Here is an 18347-nt window from a genome sequence, read left to right as displayed (position 1 = left end):
TTAATGACAGCATGAACATTAGCACTTAGGGACTTAGCTGGCAGAGTGGACTGAGCAATGCCCATCCCCTGAGGCTGAAAAAGCAGAAAGTAGAGGCTGGTACAGAAGGGGGAGCTAGGGGTCCAAGGTCAGAAGGGCTTTAGGCACCACCATGGGGTGACAGTGGTGGGGCAGAGCAGGCAGGGCGGCGTGGTAGATTTGTACATATCTGGGCAAATGCAGGCACTGAGATGGGTGGCTGGTGGGGACCTTGAGCCAGTGCAGGGGAGAGGACTGCCTTGGGTCCTGGCGCCAGGGCACAGTCTGAGTTTGGGTGTCCATTCCTCTGAGAGGCTAATATAGGGCAGGTTGGAGGAGCTTTCTGGGGGAAGCAATTCGGTTTCTGGGAACCCTCACAGGCACAGCCGTTAGGCATCTAACAGAATTGGGAGGTGAGAGAAAGAGGTTCCCTGGACCCATCAATCACGATTCCTAGCTCTGGACATGTAGGCCGGCAGGGCGTGGTGGTGGGAAGTTAGATGCAGGGAGGGCCAGCTCACATAGATGTCGGTAGCATTGCAGAGCCGGGATGATGTTCAACAGGATGTGAATGAAAGCAGGGCCGGTGCGCCCTCTCCGGAGGCGTCCGCTGACACGCCCTCTCTCTCAGTCCAGCACAGCATCCAGAGGACCGTGCATGCTCTCTGGCAGCAGCTCATGGCGCAGAGATGGCAGGAGCTGGAGGACACCTTCAAGATCGATCTCTCCGTCAAACCCGGGGAGAGAGAAGTGAAGATGGATGAGGTCACCCCGCTCTGGGAGGAGACGATGCTCAAGGCCTGGCAGCATTACCTAGGTCTCTGTCACTGGGTCCAGAGCTTCCCCAGTTCCCTGGGCCGGGCCTCTTCCACCAGCCTTTCTCCCTCATCCATCGGGGTGGGGTTCACATAAGGAACCTTCATGAATCCTGGCTCACAAAGGTTAAACGCTGCTTTGCATCACAGGTGAAGGGAAGACCAGAGGTGCCAAGCAAGTGAGAGATTCTAGAATCTCCTAGATGGGAGGGCCGCCATGTCCGCGCTCACCCGGGGCCGCACTTGGGGGTCTAGGTCCTGCCCTGACAGTCACCAGAGCTTTGTCCTGCCCTGACAGTGCAGCCACCAGAGCTTTGGTTCCTGCGAGTTCCAAGTGGAAGTGTTCATCCCAAAGATATTAGTGTCCCTCGCATTCTATCAACGATGCAACGTTTTACCCTCATGCTCATCAGTGCGACCGTGAGAACGATGTTCTCATTTTGTTTTTAAAGAGGCCATTGCTGTCAAATTATGGCTCATATGTGTTTTACGTCTCCCAGAATCCCCGAGGTCATAGCCAGTGAAGAGCTGGTTATGTCCGGGTGTACGGTCCCGGCTCCTGGCGGTACAGCACCTCTTATTTCACTGGCTTCCCCCACTAGCCCTGGCGAGTGTGTGTGTGCATACATGTACACTTTGAAGTCAAAATGTCAGACTCTATTTCAGAGAAAAGTTCACTTAAACAGGACACGCTTACCCTCTTATTCACATGTACACAGCGTGGGAATCATGGTGAGCTGGACCGTACTGCTCACAAATGGCTCTCTTTTTGCCAACAACCATATTTTTGCAAACTTTCTATGTTTCAGGGCCTGTGTTTTAAACGCATAATCTTATTTACTCTCCACGACACCACAAGGAGATCAGATACTCTTATTCCCGTTTCACAGAGGAGAGCACTGAGGCTTAAGAACTTTAGCTAACTTGCGCAGCAGTCAGTGACCTGTGGAGCCAGGGGTCTAAGCTGGGCGGGATGCAGAAACCCGTCCCGTATTTCGTAGTCAGAAGCCAGCGATGTGAGCTGCAGCCTGGGCTGTCCCCTATCGCAGCGCTGACTGGCATCTGAACGCCCAGCAGCTATAGAGATAGTGTGTGCTCCTCTCAGTTCCCCTCTGACAGTCTTTGCTTCCCGGTCCCCAGCGTCTGAGAAGAAATCTCTGGCCAGTCGCTCGAATGTCGGACATCACAGCAAAGTCACTTCGTGGAGTGAAAGCTTGTCCTCAGCCATGAGGCTGATCCCGGGGCGGCAGGCCAAGGACCCTGAGTGCAAGACAGAGGTGAGCCACACCCCTTTCCTTAGAGATGCGTGGCATTTTCTTCAGACCCCAGGAGCCACGCCTCTCTCTCTGTTGTCACTAGACAAATCTAACTCCATGCTCCTCTGCGCTCTCCCAGGCGCTTGTGGCTCCCCAGCTGAGGCCGCTTCCGGGGAGCCAGGTCTTGGGCTTTAACTTCAAGTGCACACGCCTCTCCTCGAGCACCAAGAGCAGGTGTTCCTCATGACATTAAAAACCAAAGGGAACTGCGACCCCTGCTCCTTGTCATGTGTGCACAGGCAGCGCTGGCCCACAGCTCAGCGGGCACTGGGTGTGTGGGCTCAGCGAGGGGGACAGGATACTGGCGCTGTCCCTGGCATGCAGGTTAGAGCCTCCTCCAGGGTGGGGCTGAGGCATTAGGGCTTTCTAATTCATTTCTCCAAGGCTGTGTGGTACCAGCAGTGAGTTTGTGCGATCGTGAATACTGTGGAAAGGGATTTGGAGCATACCAGGTTCCGGGGGTTTCTCTCCTCCCAGATGTCTGGGCCTTTTACTCAACTGGTGGTTGCTTCTGACTTTAGGCTGAGACCTGAGCTGAGGCTGCTGGTCTGCCCATATACAGCTTCTCCAGCTGTCCCGGGCTTCTGTGCAGGCTGGTGGCTGGGCTTCCAGGACTAGCTTCCGTGGGGAGGGGGAAGGAGGGAGAGAAGGAAAGAGAGAGAAAGGGAGAGATAGATAGATAGAGAGAGCCTTCTATGACCTCACTTTGGAAGCTATACAGCATCAACTCTGCCGGGTCCCTTTGGCTGAGAGAGGCACAGAGTTCTGTCCAGGTTCAAGGGCAGGACTACCTCCTGGTGAGGAAGAGGCAAGGTTCTGCGAGAGCGTGCAGGCTCTTTTTGGGAAACACATACACTGAGTGGCCAGATTATTATGACCACCTGATGTTTGTAGGCAAATTAGCTATAATTTCCCACTGAAGTTGCTAGAGGGCCAGATCATTATAAATGTGGGATGAATGGCACAACATACCTAAGTATCATTGCTGATCAAGTTCATCCTATCATGTTGATGGCGTATCCCAATGGAGGTGGCTTCTTCCAACAAGACAATGCGCCATGCCACGGTGCTCATATTGTGCAGGAGTGGTTTTAAGAACATGCAGGAGACTTTACCTTGCTTAGGTGGCCCCCACAATCACCAGATCTCTATCCAATTGAGCATTTGTGGGACGAAGTTAAAAGAGCCATCAGGCAGCTGGTTCCACAACCATCAAATCTCATAGAACTGGACAGTGCTATTCATCAGGCATGGTGTCAGATTCCTCGCATCACCTTTCAACATCTCGTGGAGTCAATGCCAAGAAGAATCACCGCAGTATTGAAGGCAAAAGGTGGCCCAATGAGGTACTGATGGGGTGGTCATAATAATCTGGCCGGTCAGTGTATATTCTAATGCTGGGCTCACTGATCTTCAGAGGCTGACTGTGGTCATTGACTGAACATGGCCGTAGGGAGGGTCAGGAGACCTTGGACAGTTTACTTAACGTCCCTGAGTCCTTCCCTCCTCACCTCCACAACGGGACAGACAACCATGGAAACTGGGGGGAAAGGGCCCCCAGGAAGCGGGGGTAGATCTTGATTGACACGTGACACAATGTGAGCTCTCTGCCCATTGAACTTTGGAAAGTGAGCTTGACTCCAGATCCCACATGCTCAGAGTCTGGGCTCTGCTGTCCCCATGTGTCCACTGTGGTCAGTGACTCGTCTGGGGAGGAGTGAGGCGTGAAGGGCATCCTGCGCTTGCCAGCAGCACGGTTAGGTTTAGGGGAGTGTCTTTGCTCGGAGCTCCCGAGACGGGAGGCTTCAGGACATAGGGAGAAGCGCCGGACACGGAAGGGAGGCCAGGATATGAGTGTGACTGGGCTGTGGCCCCCTGGGTTCAGAAACAGGCTGGCCGTGTCCGAGCTCGGTGGCTTGTGGAAACACTGGGCAGCGAGTTGGTGGGCAGACTCCCTGGCTGCCTGAGTGAATAACTTACTTAGGTTTTGTATCAGCTGCTGCTAGCACACAGCTCTCAGGAGCCCCACTTGCAGATGTGGAAACGGAATGTAAGTCAAGGGCTGTGCGGCCAAGAGGGGGCAGAGTGCAGGGGCCTCCCGTCCAGCCCGAGTGCAGGGCCTCAGGCCATGTCATGCCTTCAGAGCCGCTTGCTGGGCGCACAGTGGGAATGCGCTGTCTACATCAGAATATGAGGAAGCACAGAAAACGGCAAGTCTCTGGAAATAGGAGACAGTTTACACACTTCCTCTTTACCTTAGAGCCTTCTCCACCAAGGGAAGCCCATCCCACACGGGCGTCGCTGCACTGAGCCTGGAGGCTGGAGCATCCCTGCTTGTGCTCAAGCATTTGCTCTGGACCAATTCACGTGTGTCAGGAGGGACCCAGCCTCTCTTCGGTTCGCTTCGCTCCTTGACCAAGTTAGCACTGTCCCTAGGAGGTCAGGCCTGTCTGGCTTGGAGCCAGGGAAGGGACGGCTGGGCTGCTGGGCACAGACATGCATTTTATTGCAGGCTATTGATGCCGCCTCTTGCCAGTGCCAGGGTGACTCCCTCGAGGTCACTGCCATTGGCTCCGCTCAGCTGCCTCTGATTCCGGGGAAGGTAGGTTGAGAGACCAGCTCATTTGAAAGAAACCGAATAGGCCGCACTGTTTGGAGCCAGGAGGGTCACAATGGCTGAGCACTGTTAACCCAACTCATGGAGAGATCTGGGAAAAGGAACGTTTGAAACTGGCTCTGTCTTTCTGTGAAGGCAGGCTGTGGAAGCTGTTTCTACACCAACTAAGGTCTCATTCATTCATTCGTTCATTCATTCACGTACTCAACAAATATTCATTAAGTGCTGACTCTGTGTCCGCTGTAAGCACCGAAGTTACAGAAGAGAAAAAAACGAACATACTCTCTGCTTTAATGGCGGCTGCTTCCTGGGGGGTGAAGATCTGCAGTAAACAGACGAATAAAATCATGGATGTGGGGGTGCTATTGCAGTGAGGGAAATAGAGCAGGGATGGAAGACGGTGGCGAGAGGGTGCGGGCTGTTTGGATGGAGGTGGTCAGCCGCCCTCCCCGGCAGGAGGTATGGAGCAGAGAAATAAGGAAGGACGTGAGCCTGTTACTCTCCGGGAAAGAACGGTCAGGCCGAGGGGTTCACCAGACAAAGGCACCAGGCAGGCGAGCGCTGAGTGTCCTAAGGTGGAGGGGCTGGACGAGTGGAGAGGGACAGCCCGGGACATCACCCCCGGCCGTGTTCCGGAAGAACTGGGATTTCTGCCTCCTGAGCAGCAGGGTTGGGTGACTTCCATTCCTCTCTGGTCAGGCACTCAGAAGCTTGGGAGATAAATCGTGGCCCAACTCATAACTGCATGTACCTAGTGGGGTAAACTTCTGCAAAACACATGTACACATACCCCCACCCCGCTTCTTCCTTCCTATGTGAGCCCTGTTTGTTTCTTCTTAAACCTGATTGTGTATCTTTTCTATAGCTTATAACCTGTGGATTTTTAAAAGCCAAATTATTTTTGAAACAAAGTGGATTATGTTTTAATTTTAAAAATGAACTGCATCTTTGCTTAGCAGCATTCTCTGCCAGTAGCTCAGCCTGGGCCGGGCACGGTGCCTGCTGCACGGAGGTTCTTAGGGACAGTGCGGGGCCCACGCGGGCTCCGTCCTGGGCGGGGCTCACCGCCGCCCGCACTCGTCACGCCTCCGCACACGGAGCTGACAGAAGGCACAGCTTCTCAGGTACATATGTGCATTGTGATGTCATAGGATAAGAGCATCAACTATTTGCCCTGGGGTCTGTTTAATTATTTTTAAAAATTAATTTTGATTATTACAGCTGATTACACCTCAGTGAGCAATGTAATTGATATTTTCTAATGTATCCCAAGGAACATTTTGTACAACACGCTTTTTGTTGTTGAAGGTTAAAGACTCCGTTATTGGTTTTTCCCTAAATATGCCCACATCATCAGTCCCTCCAGCGAGGTCGCCATCTGGAAAAGGCAGCGGAGACATTACTCAGGCGCAGTGCGTGAAATTGGCGTTTCGGCGTCTTCTGTCTCTCCGTTGTAATTAAGGGAGCTGGTTTTGGAGGAAACATTATTCATTTGGTGTTACTCCTGATCATGTCAGCAGCTGACAGCTCCACACGCAGAGAAACTGTTCTTGGGAGCGGGGCGCGGGGTGCGGGGCGTGGGGCGAGCCCGATCCCTCTTGCCGCTGGGCTCCTGGCAGAAACGTTTCCTCCGGGCAGCTCAGCGGGTGAGGCCACGGCCGGTGTGAGAGGCGCAGCCCCTTCTTCCTCTTCCAGGGCCCCTTCACGCCCCTCTGGGGCCCTGGTGACGAGGTCTCTGCCAGGGCACAGGCTGTGGTGCCAGCCCTTTGGAGGTGGGGTCTGGGCTTTCCCGGGCGCCTGAGTTCGCCAGCACGAAGAAGGCCAGGGCTCTGCCCCTATCCTCGCCGGCTGGGCTCTGACTTTGCTCACCGCTCAGCTCCAGATGATATTGTTTATAATGAATTCATCAACAGCCAGTGCTGGTGTCTTAGTTTTGACTCACACACCTTGGCAATGGTGTCGGTCACCATGGGAAACCGGTGAGGGGTGGGCAAGAGCTCTCTGTCCTATCTTTAGGACTTTCCTGTAAACCTGAAGTTATTCCAAAATATCAAGTGTGTCGTCGTCTGTTTCTCAGAGTTAGCAAATGGAAACAGTGCACGGACATGGGCACTGGGCCCGGGGGAGGGGCTGAGAGGGTGATGCGCCTGGGATTGGCGGCTCGGTGGGTGCAGGAGAGCATGGGGTCCGGTGGGGGAGCCGTGGCCTACAGGTGGCCGTTAAACAGGGGAGCAGCACGTTTCTGAATGTCCAGGTTAGACTGGAGTGAGGGACCCTGAGGGCGGATGTTCTGGGGGCTGTGGATCATTTCGTGGGAGAGGGGTTGCAGCCGTCAGAGCTGTGGGAGTTAAAGAACGTGCCGGAGAACCCTGTTTTGCAAGGATGAGAGGAGCAGCGGGGAAGAGGGCCACAGAAGACAGGCGGAGCAGGCCGGGCGGAGGCGTGTCGGGGCATGGGAGGAGCAGGCCAGAGGAGAAAGGTAGGGTGCCGTGGGAGCCCCTCTGGGGGTGCTGCTGCCTGGCCTGTGTCTTGTCTGGCAAAGTGTGAGGTTCATTTCCCCCACTCTGCTCCTGGGAGCAACTACACATCGTCTCATGCCGGGCCAGGTGGGCCCCACTGAAGCACACCCCTGGACAGTCCGCCCTGCTCCTGTGTGTCTCCATGGCTTCGGAGACAGCTGAGCACGCTTTCAGGGGCTGTTTCTGAAGCCGGAATGGCCATGTAGGGAAGCCAGGGTCCTACAGGAAGTAGCAGAATGGATGGGAAGGCACCACAGGCCAGGGTGACACACCGACTTCGCTAAAATACGAAGGACATGCTTTGTGTTGGAGTTCTCTGCCTGGCAAGGACACGGAACACAGAAGCACTAGACATGTGCTCCCAGGCCCTTGGGTCCTCTAAAGCTGCCTGTGTGGGCAGGCGACTGTGCCCTGCCATGGGCTGCCTTCCCGAATGTGGGCACAGGCCCCTCTTCTCTCACCCCAGCGTGAGCAGCCCTGCCCTGGCTGAGACGCTGGCAGGACCAGCACCTGTGTTAAGGGCAGTCCTGCCTCAGGTCCTTGGCAAGGAAAATGACATGTTTGACCATCTGCTCTGCCACTTTACCCATTATCTCTTTAAAAGACCATTGTTTAAAAATCAAATATATATTGAAGTAGAGAAAATAATAAAATGAATTCCCATGCATCGATACATCACTTCCACAATTTCCAACTCATTACCAATCTTGTCTCATGTCCATGACTAACCACTTTTTCCCTCTGCACAAAATAATTTTGAAGCAACATCCCAGACATCATATTATTCCATGCATAAATGTGTCTGTATACTTATTTTTACTATAAAGAGATCATGACACACAAACATTGCAGAGAAGAGAGGCAGAGTGCAGATAGAAGGCTGCCACCGTCACCGTGGGAGGGCTGAGGATTCTCCAGGTCCCCGATGCCTTTGAGTTCAGTGCTTTGACACTTCAGCGGTCAGTGGGTGAGGCACTGGCTCAGTGCTCAGTGGGTGAGGCACTGGCTCCGTGTTCAGTGGGTGAGGGCACTGGCTCAGTACTCAGTGGGTGAGGGCACTGGCTCAGTGCTCAGTGGGTGAGGGCACTGGCTCAGTGTTCAGTGGGTGAGGCACTGGCTCAGTGTTCAGTGGGTGAGGGCACTGGCTCCGTGTTCAGTGGGTGAGGGCACTGGCTCAGTATTCAGTGGGTGAGGCACTGGCTCAGTGCTCAGTGGGTGAGGCACTGGCTCCGTGTTCAGTGGGTGAGGGCACTGGCTCAGTACTCAGTGGGTGAGGGCACTGGCTCAGTGCTCAGTGGGTGAGGGCACTGGCTCAGTGTTGAGTGGGTGAGGGCACTGGCTCAGTGTTCAGTGGGTGAGGGCACTGGCTCAGTGTTCAGTGGGTGAGGGCACTGGCTCAGTGTTCAGTGGGTGAGGGCACTGGCTCAGTGTTCAGTGGGTGAGGGCACTGGCTCAGTGTTCAGTGGGTGAGGGCACTGGCTCAGTGCTCAGTGGGTGAGAGCACTGGCTCAGTGTTCAGTGGGTGAGGGCACTGGCTCAGTGTTGAGTGGGTGAGGGCACTGGCTCAGTGTTGAGTGGGTGAGGGCACTGGCTCAGTGTTCAGTGGGTGAGGGCAGTGGCTCAGTGTTCAGTGGGTGAGGGCACTGGCTCAGTGTTCAGTGGGTGAGGGCACTGGCTCCGTGTTCAGTGGGTGAGGGCACTGGCTCAGTAATCAGTGGGTGAGGCACTGGCTCAGTGTTCAGTGGGTGAGGGCACTGGCTCAGTGCTCAGTGGGTGAGGGCAGTGGCTCAGTGTTCAGTGGGTGAGGCACTGGCTCAGTGTTCAGTGGGTGAGGGCACTGGCTCAGTGCTCAGTGGGTGAGAGCACTGGCTCAGTGTTCAGTGGGTGAGGGCACTGGCTCAGTGTTGAGTGGGTGAGGGCACTGGCTCAGTGTTGAGTGGGTGAGGGCACTGGCTCAGTGTTCAGTGGGTGAGGGCAGTGGCTCAGTGTTCAGTGGGTGAGGGCACTGGCTCAGTGTTCAGTGGGTGAGGGCACTGGCTCCGTGTTCAGTGGGTGAGGGCACTGGCTCAGTAATCAGTGGGTGAGGCACTGGCTCAGTGTTCAGTGGGTGAGGGCACTGGCTCAGTGCTCAGTGGGTGAGGGCAGTGGCTCAGTGTTCAGTGGGTGAGGCACTGGCTCAGTGTTCAGTGGGTGAGGGCACTGGCTCAGTGCTCAGTGGGTGAGAGCACTGGCTCAGTGTTCAGTGGGTGAGGGCACTGGCTCAGTGTTGAGTGGGTGAGGGCACTGGCTCAGTGTTGAGTGGGTGAGGGCACTGGCTCAGTGTTCAGTGGGTGAGGGCAGTGGCTCAGTGTTCAGTGGGTGAGGGCACTGGCTCAGTGTTCAGTGGGTGAGGGCACTGGCTCCGTGTTCAGTGGGTGAGGGCACTGGCTCAGTAATCAGTGGGTGAGGCACTGGCTCAGTGTTCAGTGGGTGAGGGCACTGGCTCAGTGCTCAGTGGGTGAGGGCAGTGGCTCAGTGTTCAGTGGGTGAGGCACTGGCTCAGTGTTCAGTGGGTGAGGGCACTGGCTCAGTGTTCAGTGGGTGAGGCACTGGCTCCGTGTTCAGTGGGTGAGGGCGCTGGCTCAGTGTTCAGTGGGTGAGGCACTGGCTCCGTGTTCAGTGGGTGAGGGCGCTGGCTCCGTGTTCAGTGGGTGAGGGCAGTGGCTCAGTGTTCAGTGGGTGAGGGCACTGGCTCAGTGTTCAGTGGGTGAGGGCACTGGCTCAGTGTTCAGTGGGTGAGGCACTGGCTCCGTGTTCAGTGGGTGAGGGCACTGGCTCAGTGTTCAGTGGGTGAGGGCACTGGCTCAGTGTTCAGTGGGTGAGGGCACTGGCTCCGTGTTCAGTGGGTGAGGGCACTGGCTCAGTGTTCAGTGGGTGAGGCACTGGCTCAGTGTTCAGTGGGTGAGGGCACTGGCTCAGTGCTCAGTGGGTGAGGGCAGTGGCTCAGTGTTCAGTGGGTGAGGCACTGGCTCAGTGTTCAGTGGGTGAGGGCACTGGCTCAGTGTTCAGTGGGTGAGGCACTGGCTCCGTGTTCAGTGGGTGAGGGCGCTGGCTCAGTGTTCAGTGGGTGAGGCACTGGCTCCGTGTTCAGTGGGTGAGGGTATTGGCTCAGTGTTCAGTGGGTGAGGGCACTGGCTCCGTGGGTGAGAGCACTGGCTCTGTGTTCAGTGGGTGAGGGTATTGGCTCAGTGTTCAGTGGGTGAGGGCACTGGCTCAGTGTTCAGTGGGTGAGGGCACTGGCTCCGTGGGTGAGAGCACTGGGTCAGTAATCAGTGGGTGAGGGTATTGGCTCAGTGTTCAGTGGGTGAGGGCACTGGCTCCGTGTTCAGTGGGTGAGGGGACTGGCTCAGTGTTCAGTGGGTGAGGCACTGGCTCATTGTTCAGTGAGTGAGGGCACTGGCTCCGTGGGTGAGAGCACTGGCTCCGTGTTCAGTGGGTGAGGGTATTGGCTTAGTTTTCAGTGGGTGAGGGCACTGGCTCAGTGTTCAGTGGGTGAGGGCACTGGTTCCGTGGGTGAGAGCACTGGCTCCGTGTTCAGTGGGTGAGGGTATTGGCTCAGTGTTCATTGGGTGAGGGCACTGGCTCAGTGCTCAGTGGGTGAGGGCACTGGCTCCGTGTTCAGTGGATGAGGGCATTGGCTCAGTGTTCAGTGGGTGAGGGCACTGGCTCAGTGTTCAGTGGGTGAGGGTATTGGCTCAGTGTTCAGTGGGGGAGGGTACTGGCTCAGTGTTCAGTGGGTGAGGGCACTGGCTCCGTGTTCAGTGGGTGAGGCACTGGCTCAGTAATCAGTGGGTGAGGCACTGGCTCCGTGTTCAGTGGGTGAGGGTACTGGCTCAGTGTTCAGTGGGTGAGGGCACTGGCTCAGTGTTCAGTGGGTGAGGGCGCTGGCTCAGTGTTCAGTGGGTGAGGGCACTGGCTCCGTGTTCAGTGGGTGAGGGCGCTGGCTCAGTGTTCAGTGGGTGAGGATATTGGCTAAGTGTTCAGTGGGTGAGGGCACTGGCTCCGTGTTCAGTGGGTGAGGGTACTGGCTCAGTGTTCAGTGGGTGAGGGCACTGGCTCAGTGTTCAGTGGGTGAGGGCACTGGCTCCGTGTTCAGTGGGTGAGGCACTGGCTCAGTGTTCAGTGGGTGAGGGCGCTGGCTCAGTGTTCAGTGGGTGAGGGCGCTGGCTCAGTGTTCAGTGGGTGAGGGCACTGGCTCCGTGTTCAGTGGGTGAGGCACTGGCTCAGTGTTCAGTGGGTGAGGGCGCTGGCTCAGTGTTCAGTGGGTGAGGGCGCTGGCTCCGTGTTCAGTGGGTGAGGGCACTGGCTCAGTGTTCAGTGGGTGAGGGCACTGGCTCCGTGTTCAGTGGGTGAGGGCACTGGCTCAGTGTTCAGTGGGTGAGGGCACTGGCTCCGTGCTCAGTGGGTGAGGGCACTGTCTCAGTGTTCAGTGGGTGAAGGCACTGGCTCCGTGTTCAGTGGGTGAGGGCGCTGGCTCAGTGTTCAGTGGGTGAGGTTATTGGCTAAGTGTTCAGTGGGTGAGGGCACTGGCTCCGTGTTCAGTGGGTGAGGGCACTGGCTCAGTGGGTGAGGGCGCTGGCTCAGTGTTCAGTGGGTGAGGATATTGGCTAAGTGTTCAGTGGGTGAGGGCACTGGCTCAGTGTTCAGTGGGTGAGGGCATGGGCTCAGTGCTCAGTGGGTAGGGCACTGGCTCAGTGTTCAGTGGGTGAGGGCGCTGGCTCAGTGTTCAGTGGGTGAGGGCATGGGCTCAGTGCTCAGTGGGTGAGGGCACTGCCTCAGTGCTCAGTGGGTGAGGGCACTGGCTCAGTGCTCAGTGGGTGAGGGCCCTGGAGGTGCACTCAGCTGTGGAAAAGGCTCAGGACTCTGGAGAGCCCAGTGCTGAGCAGAGACTGTGACAGAGAAAGGCATGGGCTTGGGAAGGAAGGGAGGGACATGAGGGGTAGAGTCCAGCGTAGCAGCTGAGGAAGTAGGACCACATCCGTGGAAACTGTAGTCAGAATTCCCTGGGAAGGTCTGTAAAACGGGTTAAAGTCAAAGATCTTGAAGAGATTGTAGGACATTTTAACAGTCTGAAATTCCAAAGACTGTCACTGGGAATATTTTTACTTCAACTTGTAGTAAATTCAAAGTGATGAGTGTGGGCAAGAGGGAAAGAACTGTCACAGGAGATGCTTCTCAGAGCTGGCCCGATCTGAGGGAAGGCAGACATGAGAATTCCTAAAGTGGAGGGGTGAGAACTTGGGAGTCCATTCTCGCTGGGGAAGCAGGGAGACAGCCAATCAAGGAATAAGTGGAAGGAGAGACAGAACGTCACAACCTGGGACCCAGAGAGTGAGTGGAAAGCCGAGGTCACAGCCTTTGCGAGACGCTACCACCCGGGTGTGTGAGGTTGGAAACCCATTGTGCTAGGAGGTGGGAAGTCTCGTGAGAAAGTAATTAAATGGGAGCAAGTAATTATCTGTTTGAGGAACAAAAGACTCACAAAGACGGAGCCCTAGCTGGTGTGGCTCAGTGGATAGAGCGTCAGCCTGTGGAATGAAGGGTCCCAGGTTCGATTCTGGTCAAGGGCACATGCCTGGGTTGCAGGCTCGATCCCCAGTAGGGGGTATGCAGGAGGCAACCGATCCATGATTCTCTTTCATCATTGATGTTTCTCTCTCTGTCCCCCTCTTCTTTCCTCTCTGAAATCAATACAAATATTAAAAAAATTAAAAAAATAAAATAAAAAGACTGAAAGCCGTGCACCGCTCTGCAGATGTGACCATGGCTTCCATGGCTGTGGCGGGCAAGGCTGCCCATGACCTACCTTCTCTCAATGCTTTTCCTGAGCCACTGACCCCAACACTGCCCTCTGCTCAGCCCGGCCTTTGTGCTCCTTGTGGTGTGTCTGGGTAGGGTCATTTCCGGAAAGAACTTTCATTGTGCTTTGCTTGTGGGGGGATTTGGGAACAAGAAAGAGAAAATGTATCAAGTCCAATAGTTTCACTTCTTACTCCTCTGAAGCTTCCGTTCTCAGTGTAACTGGAAGTGGAGTCCCTGTAGCGTGTATCTCAGCCTTGCTCTCGCAGGCAGCTGTGCTCCAGCATCGCACCCAGAATTGACTTCCCACAGCAGCGTGGGTCCTCGGGCAACGTGGGGACCCTGCCCTGGGGGTCACGGACATGCACGCAGGTGGGCAGCCCGAGGGTGAGTTAGCCCTTTAGGTTTCCTTCTGGTGATCTGGGCACTCAACCACAGCCTTCTCTCTCATTTCCTCTCTTCCCTAATCTCTCTCTCTCTCTCTCTCTCTCTCTCTCTCTCTCTCTCTCTCTCTCTCTCTCTCTCTCTCTCTCTCTCTCTCTCTCTCTCTCTCTCCCTCTCTCTCTCTCTCTCTCACAGACACACACACACACACACACCATTCTGCAGACAGTTGATCTTGGAACCGCCCATCACCCCAGTGGGAAGTGCGTGGAAGGAGCCCTTGAACAAGGAACCCTACACCATAGCAGGACAGTGGACAGGCCCCGGCAGCGGGGGTTTGAGAAGTAGTGTCGCTGTCGTGTTAGGGCTCAGGATAATGGGAAGCCCCATCAGGGGCCCATGGAGGCAGTGGCTTTCCCTTTTCGTTTTAAGGAAATATGAAATATTGCTAGTCTATCACAAGGTCTGTTACAGGAGTTTGAAAATAGAAGTAAATGAACAAAGCAAACACGGATACCGTTACTGATGTTTCTTTACCAAGCGCATCATTTGTGAGGCATCTTTATCTTCATAATAGAAGGATAATTAACATCACTAATTACCTAATTAAGTCCATTAAGCATCCACCAACAGTGCCTGTGAAGCTGACATCATGTTCTACTGTCAACAAATGCTTCTGATTTCTTAGGAAGTAATTAAAATGTAAATTAGCATGTGATTATAGGCACAGGGGAAGTTTCGAATCAGATATTCATTTCAAAACCGCTTGGAGCGACTTCGCTGGGGCGCTTTCTTCGGGCAAAGCAGAAGCTGCCGTGGTATCGCGGCCAGGCTCCACACCACGTGCCGCAGCATGGGTAGCTGATGTGTTTGCTCCCTGCTTTCTGCTTTTGTTCTGATTTGTTCATTTTACTTAATATGTTCACTTATGTTTGTGTCCTTTGTGTTAAAAATATCACAACTGATATTTATTTCTGAAAACTTTCTGTAACTCGTTTTTTTTTTCTGAAAACTTTCTGTAACTTAAATTCTCTAGTTGTGTTTACCCTTTACAGACTTCTAGGGAAAATCTTTTATCGTATCCTCTCTGTCAGATTTGGAGAGTAATCAGTGGCCTTCTGAGCGCAGGTGACTCGCGTGGGCAGGAGAGAGGCTGCAAGGATCAGACAGGGCCCTGCAAGCTCACACTCCCCACACTCAGGGCGCCCTCAGCTTCTGATGAAGCTCTGCCTGGAATGAGCGTGTTGGAGTGCAAACACAGAGACCTCCTCAGGGCGGAATCCTCCCCGAAACCTCACGTGTGCTGGACAGGACACTTCCAAGATGGAAGCCACCACCTGAAGGCCCGAGGTTACTCTTTAAACAGCCCTCGCTGGACCCGGATGCCCACCTCCCACTGGAGCTTGGTTTGTGCTGAGCGCTCATGGGCGTGATGCCCACCTCTGCCGTCTGGTGGCACAGACGCTGGGCTGGGTGAGCCTGAGCGTCACCTGTTCCGTGAGGAGGAAGCTCTCGCTCATGACCCTGAACCACACGACCTCTGCTTGAACGAGTTTCCAGGGATGGAGTGGGTGGTGCCGACCCACTCCCACCGGCTTCATGTGAACAAGGTTTCAGACGAAGGCAGAGAGAGGACAATAGCCTGGGAGACCGTCCCTTGTGCCCTTGAAGGTCAGTGTGGAGGCCCGGCATGGAGAGCCCCTGACCCACGAACTGCTCCCTGCTGTGGGCATGGGCTGAGGGCTGCTCCCCGGGCTGGGCAGGGGCAGGCAACTTGGCACCATGCCTGGCTGGGGATGCCAGGCTGCTGGGCAGCAGCGAGCGGCGGCCTCGTGGGAGGACACTGGCCTGCACAGGCTCCACGAGCGATGGCAGTTTATGGGGTGAACCCTCCTGCTTCTGGGGGAGCTCCTCTCGCAGGCAGTGAGCAGCGGGGTCAGTACCCCTGGAGGAGGGCCCTCGCTCTCCTTAGTCTCAGAGGGGCCTGTTCCGGTTCACGCGCAGGACAGGGCGGATGAGCAGGCACCGAATCTGCCAAGGACCCGCTGCGGAACCAGGGATGGCCCCTCTCCGGCTGCGAGCACCTGCCTACGGAGCCGATGGAACTTTCTCTACCAGAATTTTCCTCTCAGAGGTTTGTTTTAAAAACCCACCTCAAAACGCGGTCTACTCTGTCATCATGACAAGAATGCCAGGTCCGAGAGTAAAGGAATAATCAACACCCACGGCACTCGCGTGGCCCCTCACACTCCTCGCCCGTCGCTGGCACAGAGGCCCGGCACGCCCCAGGGTCCCGCAGAAGCCCCACGACGCCCAGGCTCTGTCCCCTGAGAGCGGCTGCCACCCTGAGGGCACTCTTTTGAGCGCTTGGCCCCACAGGAAGTGAGGTTAAAGTTGTTTTTCCTTTAGCAGCAAGACCATAGCTCGAACCCCTCCAGGGCAGGTGCCGAGTGACGTGAGTTCCATGCAGCAACACGGCATTCTCGGCGCGAGGTCACACCACTGCCCACCGAAAGCCACCTTGAATCATGTTTTGCAAACTCTTTAGGGGTAGATGCTCAGCTCCTTTTCCAAAGACTTCACCCAACAGAAATGTCTAGTCTGAAAAGGGCAGCGAGACTTCTCGCCTCCTCCTGCCGGTTACTTCCTGCCTGTCTTCTGTGCCCTGCACCGTGTGCTGTGCATGTGCCCTATCTGACGACTGTCGCTGGGACACCCAGGGTAACCTCAGCTCACGTCTGCTGCTCACCCACTGTATTTCAATGTAGAAATACTGCATTATATGCAATTCAACAACGAACGCTAAGACTATAGAAATGAGTAACAGCACAGGGTCCTCACCTCAGGAGTCCTTGTAGTCTGGGTACTTGCCTCTCGAATTAGGTGACATCTAAAGAGACTCACAGTAGAAGGGGGTTCTGAAAAAATGTACATTGATCAAGATTTTGTGAATGAAAACAGATTAATCTTGGGTTGAATCCTTTTGAAAACGGGATACAGTCCTTCACTTTAAAGGATAATCATATCCAGGAATCTCTTCTGAGGTTCAGATGTTTGTATATTGGGTTGCTTAATATGAGGTAACCCACATTCTAAAAACTAGCCTGTGATTAGGGGAGGAAACGGTATCATCATCCCAGGGAATGCTTAAATATATATATATATATATATATATATATATATATATATATATATATATTACTTATGGATGGGGAAACATTTTTTGTTTATTTCTCTAAACTTGAATACTTAAAACTTAAACCTTCATCAATGCAAAAACACTTTAGAGTTCACAGACGAAACGTTGCCAATGAAATAAAGAATAAAGCGGCAGATGGCCGAGGAGTGGAGACTCAGCCGGGGCCTCCTGAGGCGCTGCTGCCATTCACAGCCCGCCAGGCCCCACTCGGCTCGGCCGCCAGCGCCTGCCACGTGAGTTAGTGAGTTACAGCGCGCTCTCACCCTGGGACCCATCTATTAGGAGAAACAATTTTGGTTAATTAAAAAATTCTTTCAAAGTCTCCGAACAGAAAGTTCTGAAGTTCGCTTGGCGTTGCTGTGGGTGGGGGTTGCTGCAAACGTGGCTCTTTGTCCTGACAGAAGGGAGAGACTGGCTGTGGGGGAGCCGAGGGGTAGGCCGGTCCTTGCTGTGGGCTGATTTACTAGCGTAATGGGAGCGGCTGAGGTCCTCGGGCAACACGGTGCTTGAAGGAGCCTGTGTCCGGGAGGCTGCGGCGTGGCTCTGCTGGGACTCTGTGCCGGGACTCCGTTGGGGTGGGGCTCTCTGTCCTCTCTGGGAAGCGCGTGTGAGCAGACCCCGCCCGCGCATGGTGTGTCAAGGCCCGAGGGTGGGAGTGAGTCTGTGCATTGAGAAGTGAGAGAGGCTTGTATGGCTGGAGTGCAGAGGGCAAGTGGCCCAGCAGGAGGGGCTGAGCCAGTTGCCAGCTTGGGCCAAGTTCTCTAGGGGATCAGAGAGCCCCCATGTCTACGACTCCACCTGCATCTGCATCTGCATCTGAGCTCTCATCTACATGGAGGCATCACACCCGATTCTGCTGCGAATGGTCCCTCCTCAACCTTCCACACCCATTCACTGATTTCCCACCATATCCCAGCCCTTGTGGGAAGAGCAGGGGATACGGACAAGGAGAGTCACCATCCCTGGCTGGCCAGGCCCACCTTCCAGGCTGGCGACACAGTGTGACCAGAGGTGTAGGGACCAAGAGGTGCGCAGCCAAGAGCAGGCCTGTTGCGCCTCTTGGAGGGGTTTGGGCTGAGACGAGGAGGAGGAGGCGGAGGAGGAGGGAGGGGGAAGGGTGTGAGGCAAGTTGGTGATGGGACAGGGATAGGTGTGGCCTCTGCCTCTGGGCTGCTGGCTAGATTGCAGCCTGTGAAGACTACAGTCGCGCATCTGCAAGGCCCTGTACATTGAGAACACAGGCCTCTGACAGTGGCCCATCCCCCCAGCCCAGTCATGCCCTGTGTCCCCCCAGCTGGGCCATACCCTGCGTCCCCCCAGCCAGGCCATACCCTGTGCGGCTGCAGAGCTGCGCTGCCATGGGAACACGAGTCTCTTATTTATCTCCCGGGGTGGGTTCTCAAGGTCCTGGGGGGCACGCTGTGGGCTGATCCCCCTCCAGCCTCCAGGGCCAACACAGGGCCTAGACTGGAGGGGGTGCTGGGAACTGGGGGCTGAAGAAGACAGAGAAGAAAAACTCAGGCCTGTTTTCCCTCCCAGAGGCCACATCTGTGAGCCCCGCCTGAGGGGGAGGGAGGGCTGGTGCTGGTTAGGTGCCTGTGACCACGGGAGCCCCCTGGGACCTCCTGCAGTGCCAGGAGC

The 18347-nt window shown here is 55.2% G+C and overlaps 1 protein-coding gene across 4 annotated transcripts in view; it reads left to right on the top strand.

Moving 5' to 3' along the window:
- The window catches only part of WDFY4 (WDFY family member 4), a 228714-nt gene that overhangs the window by 117597 nt on the left and 92770 nt on the right, over positions 1 to 18347 (top strand). For 3 of the 4 annotated variants that reach the window (XM_070433182.1, XM_070433181.1, XM_070433180.1), the window contains 2 exons: positions 650 to 835; positions 1974 to 2110. In XM_070433182.1, coding sequence (XP_070289283.1) covers positions 650 to 835; positions 1974 to 2110 — 323 coding nt within the window. Of the gene's footprint in view, positions 1 to 649; positions 836 to 1973; positions 2111 to 18347 lie in introns of those variants that run through there. The other variant, XR_011473609.1, reaches the window with a different exon arrangement.

Source organism: Myotis yumanensis, unplaced genomic scaffold (assembly GCF_028538775.1).
Source record: "Myotis yumanensis isolate MYYU_CA2020_CCGP unplaced genomic scaffold, mMyoYum1.0.hap1 SCAF_13, whole genome shotgun sequence".
NCBI lineage: Eukaryota > Metazoa > Chordata > Mammalia > Chiroptera > Vespertilionidae > Myotis > Myotis yumanensis.
This window is presented reverse-complemented; position numbering and strand designations above follow the sequence as displayed.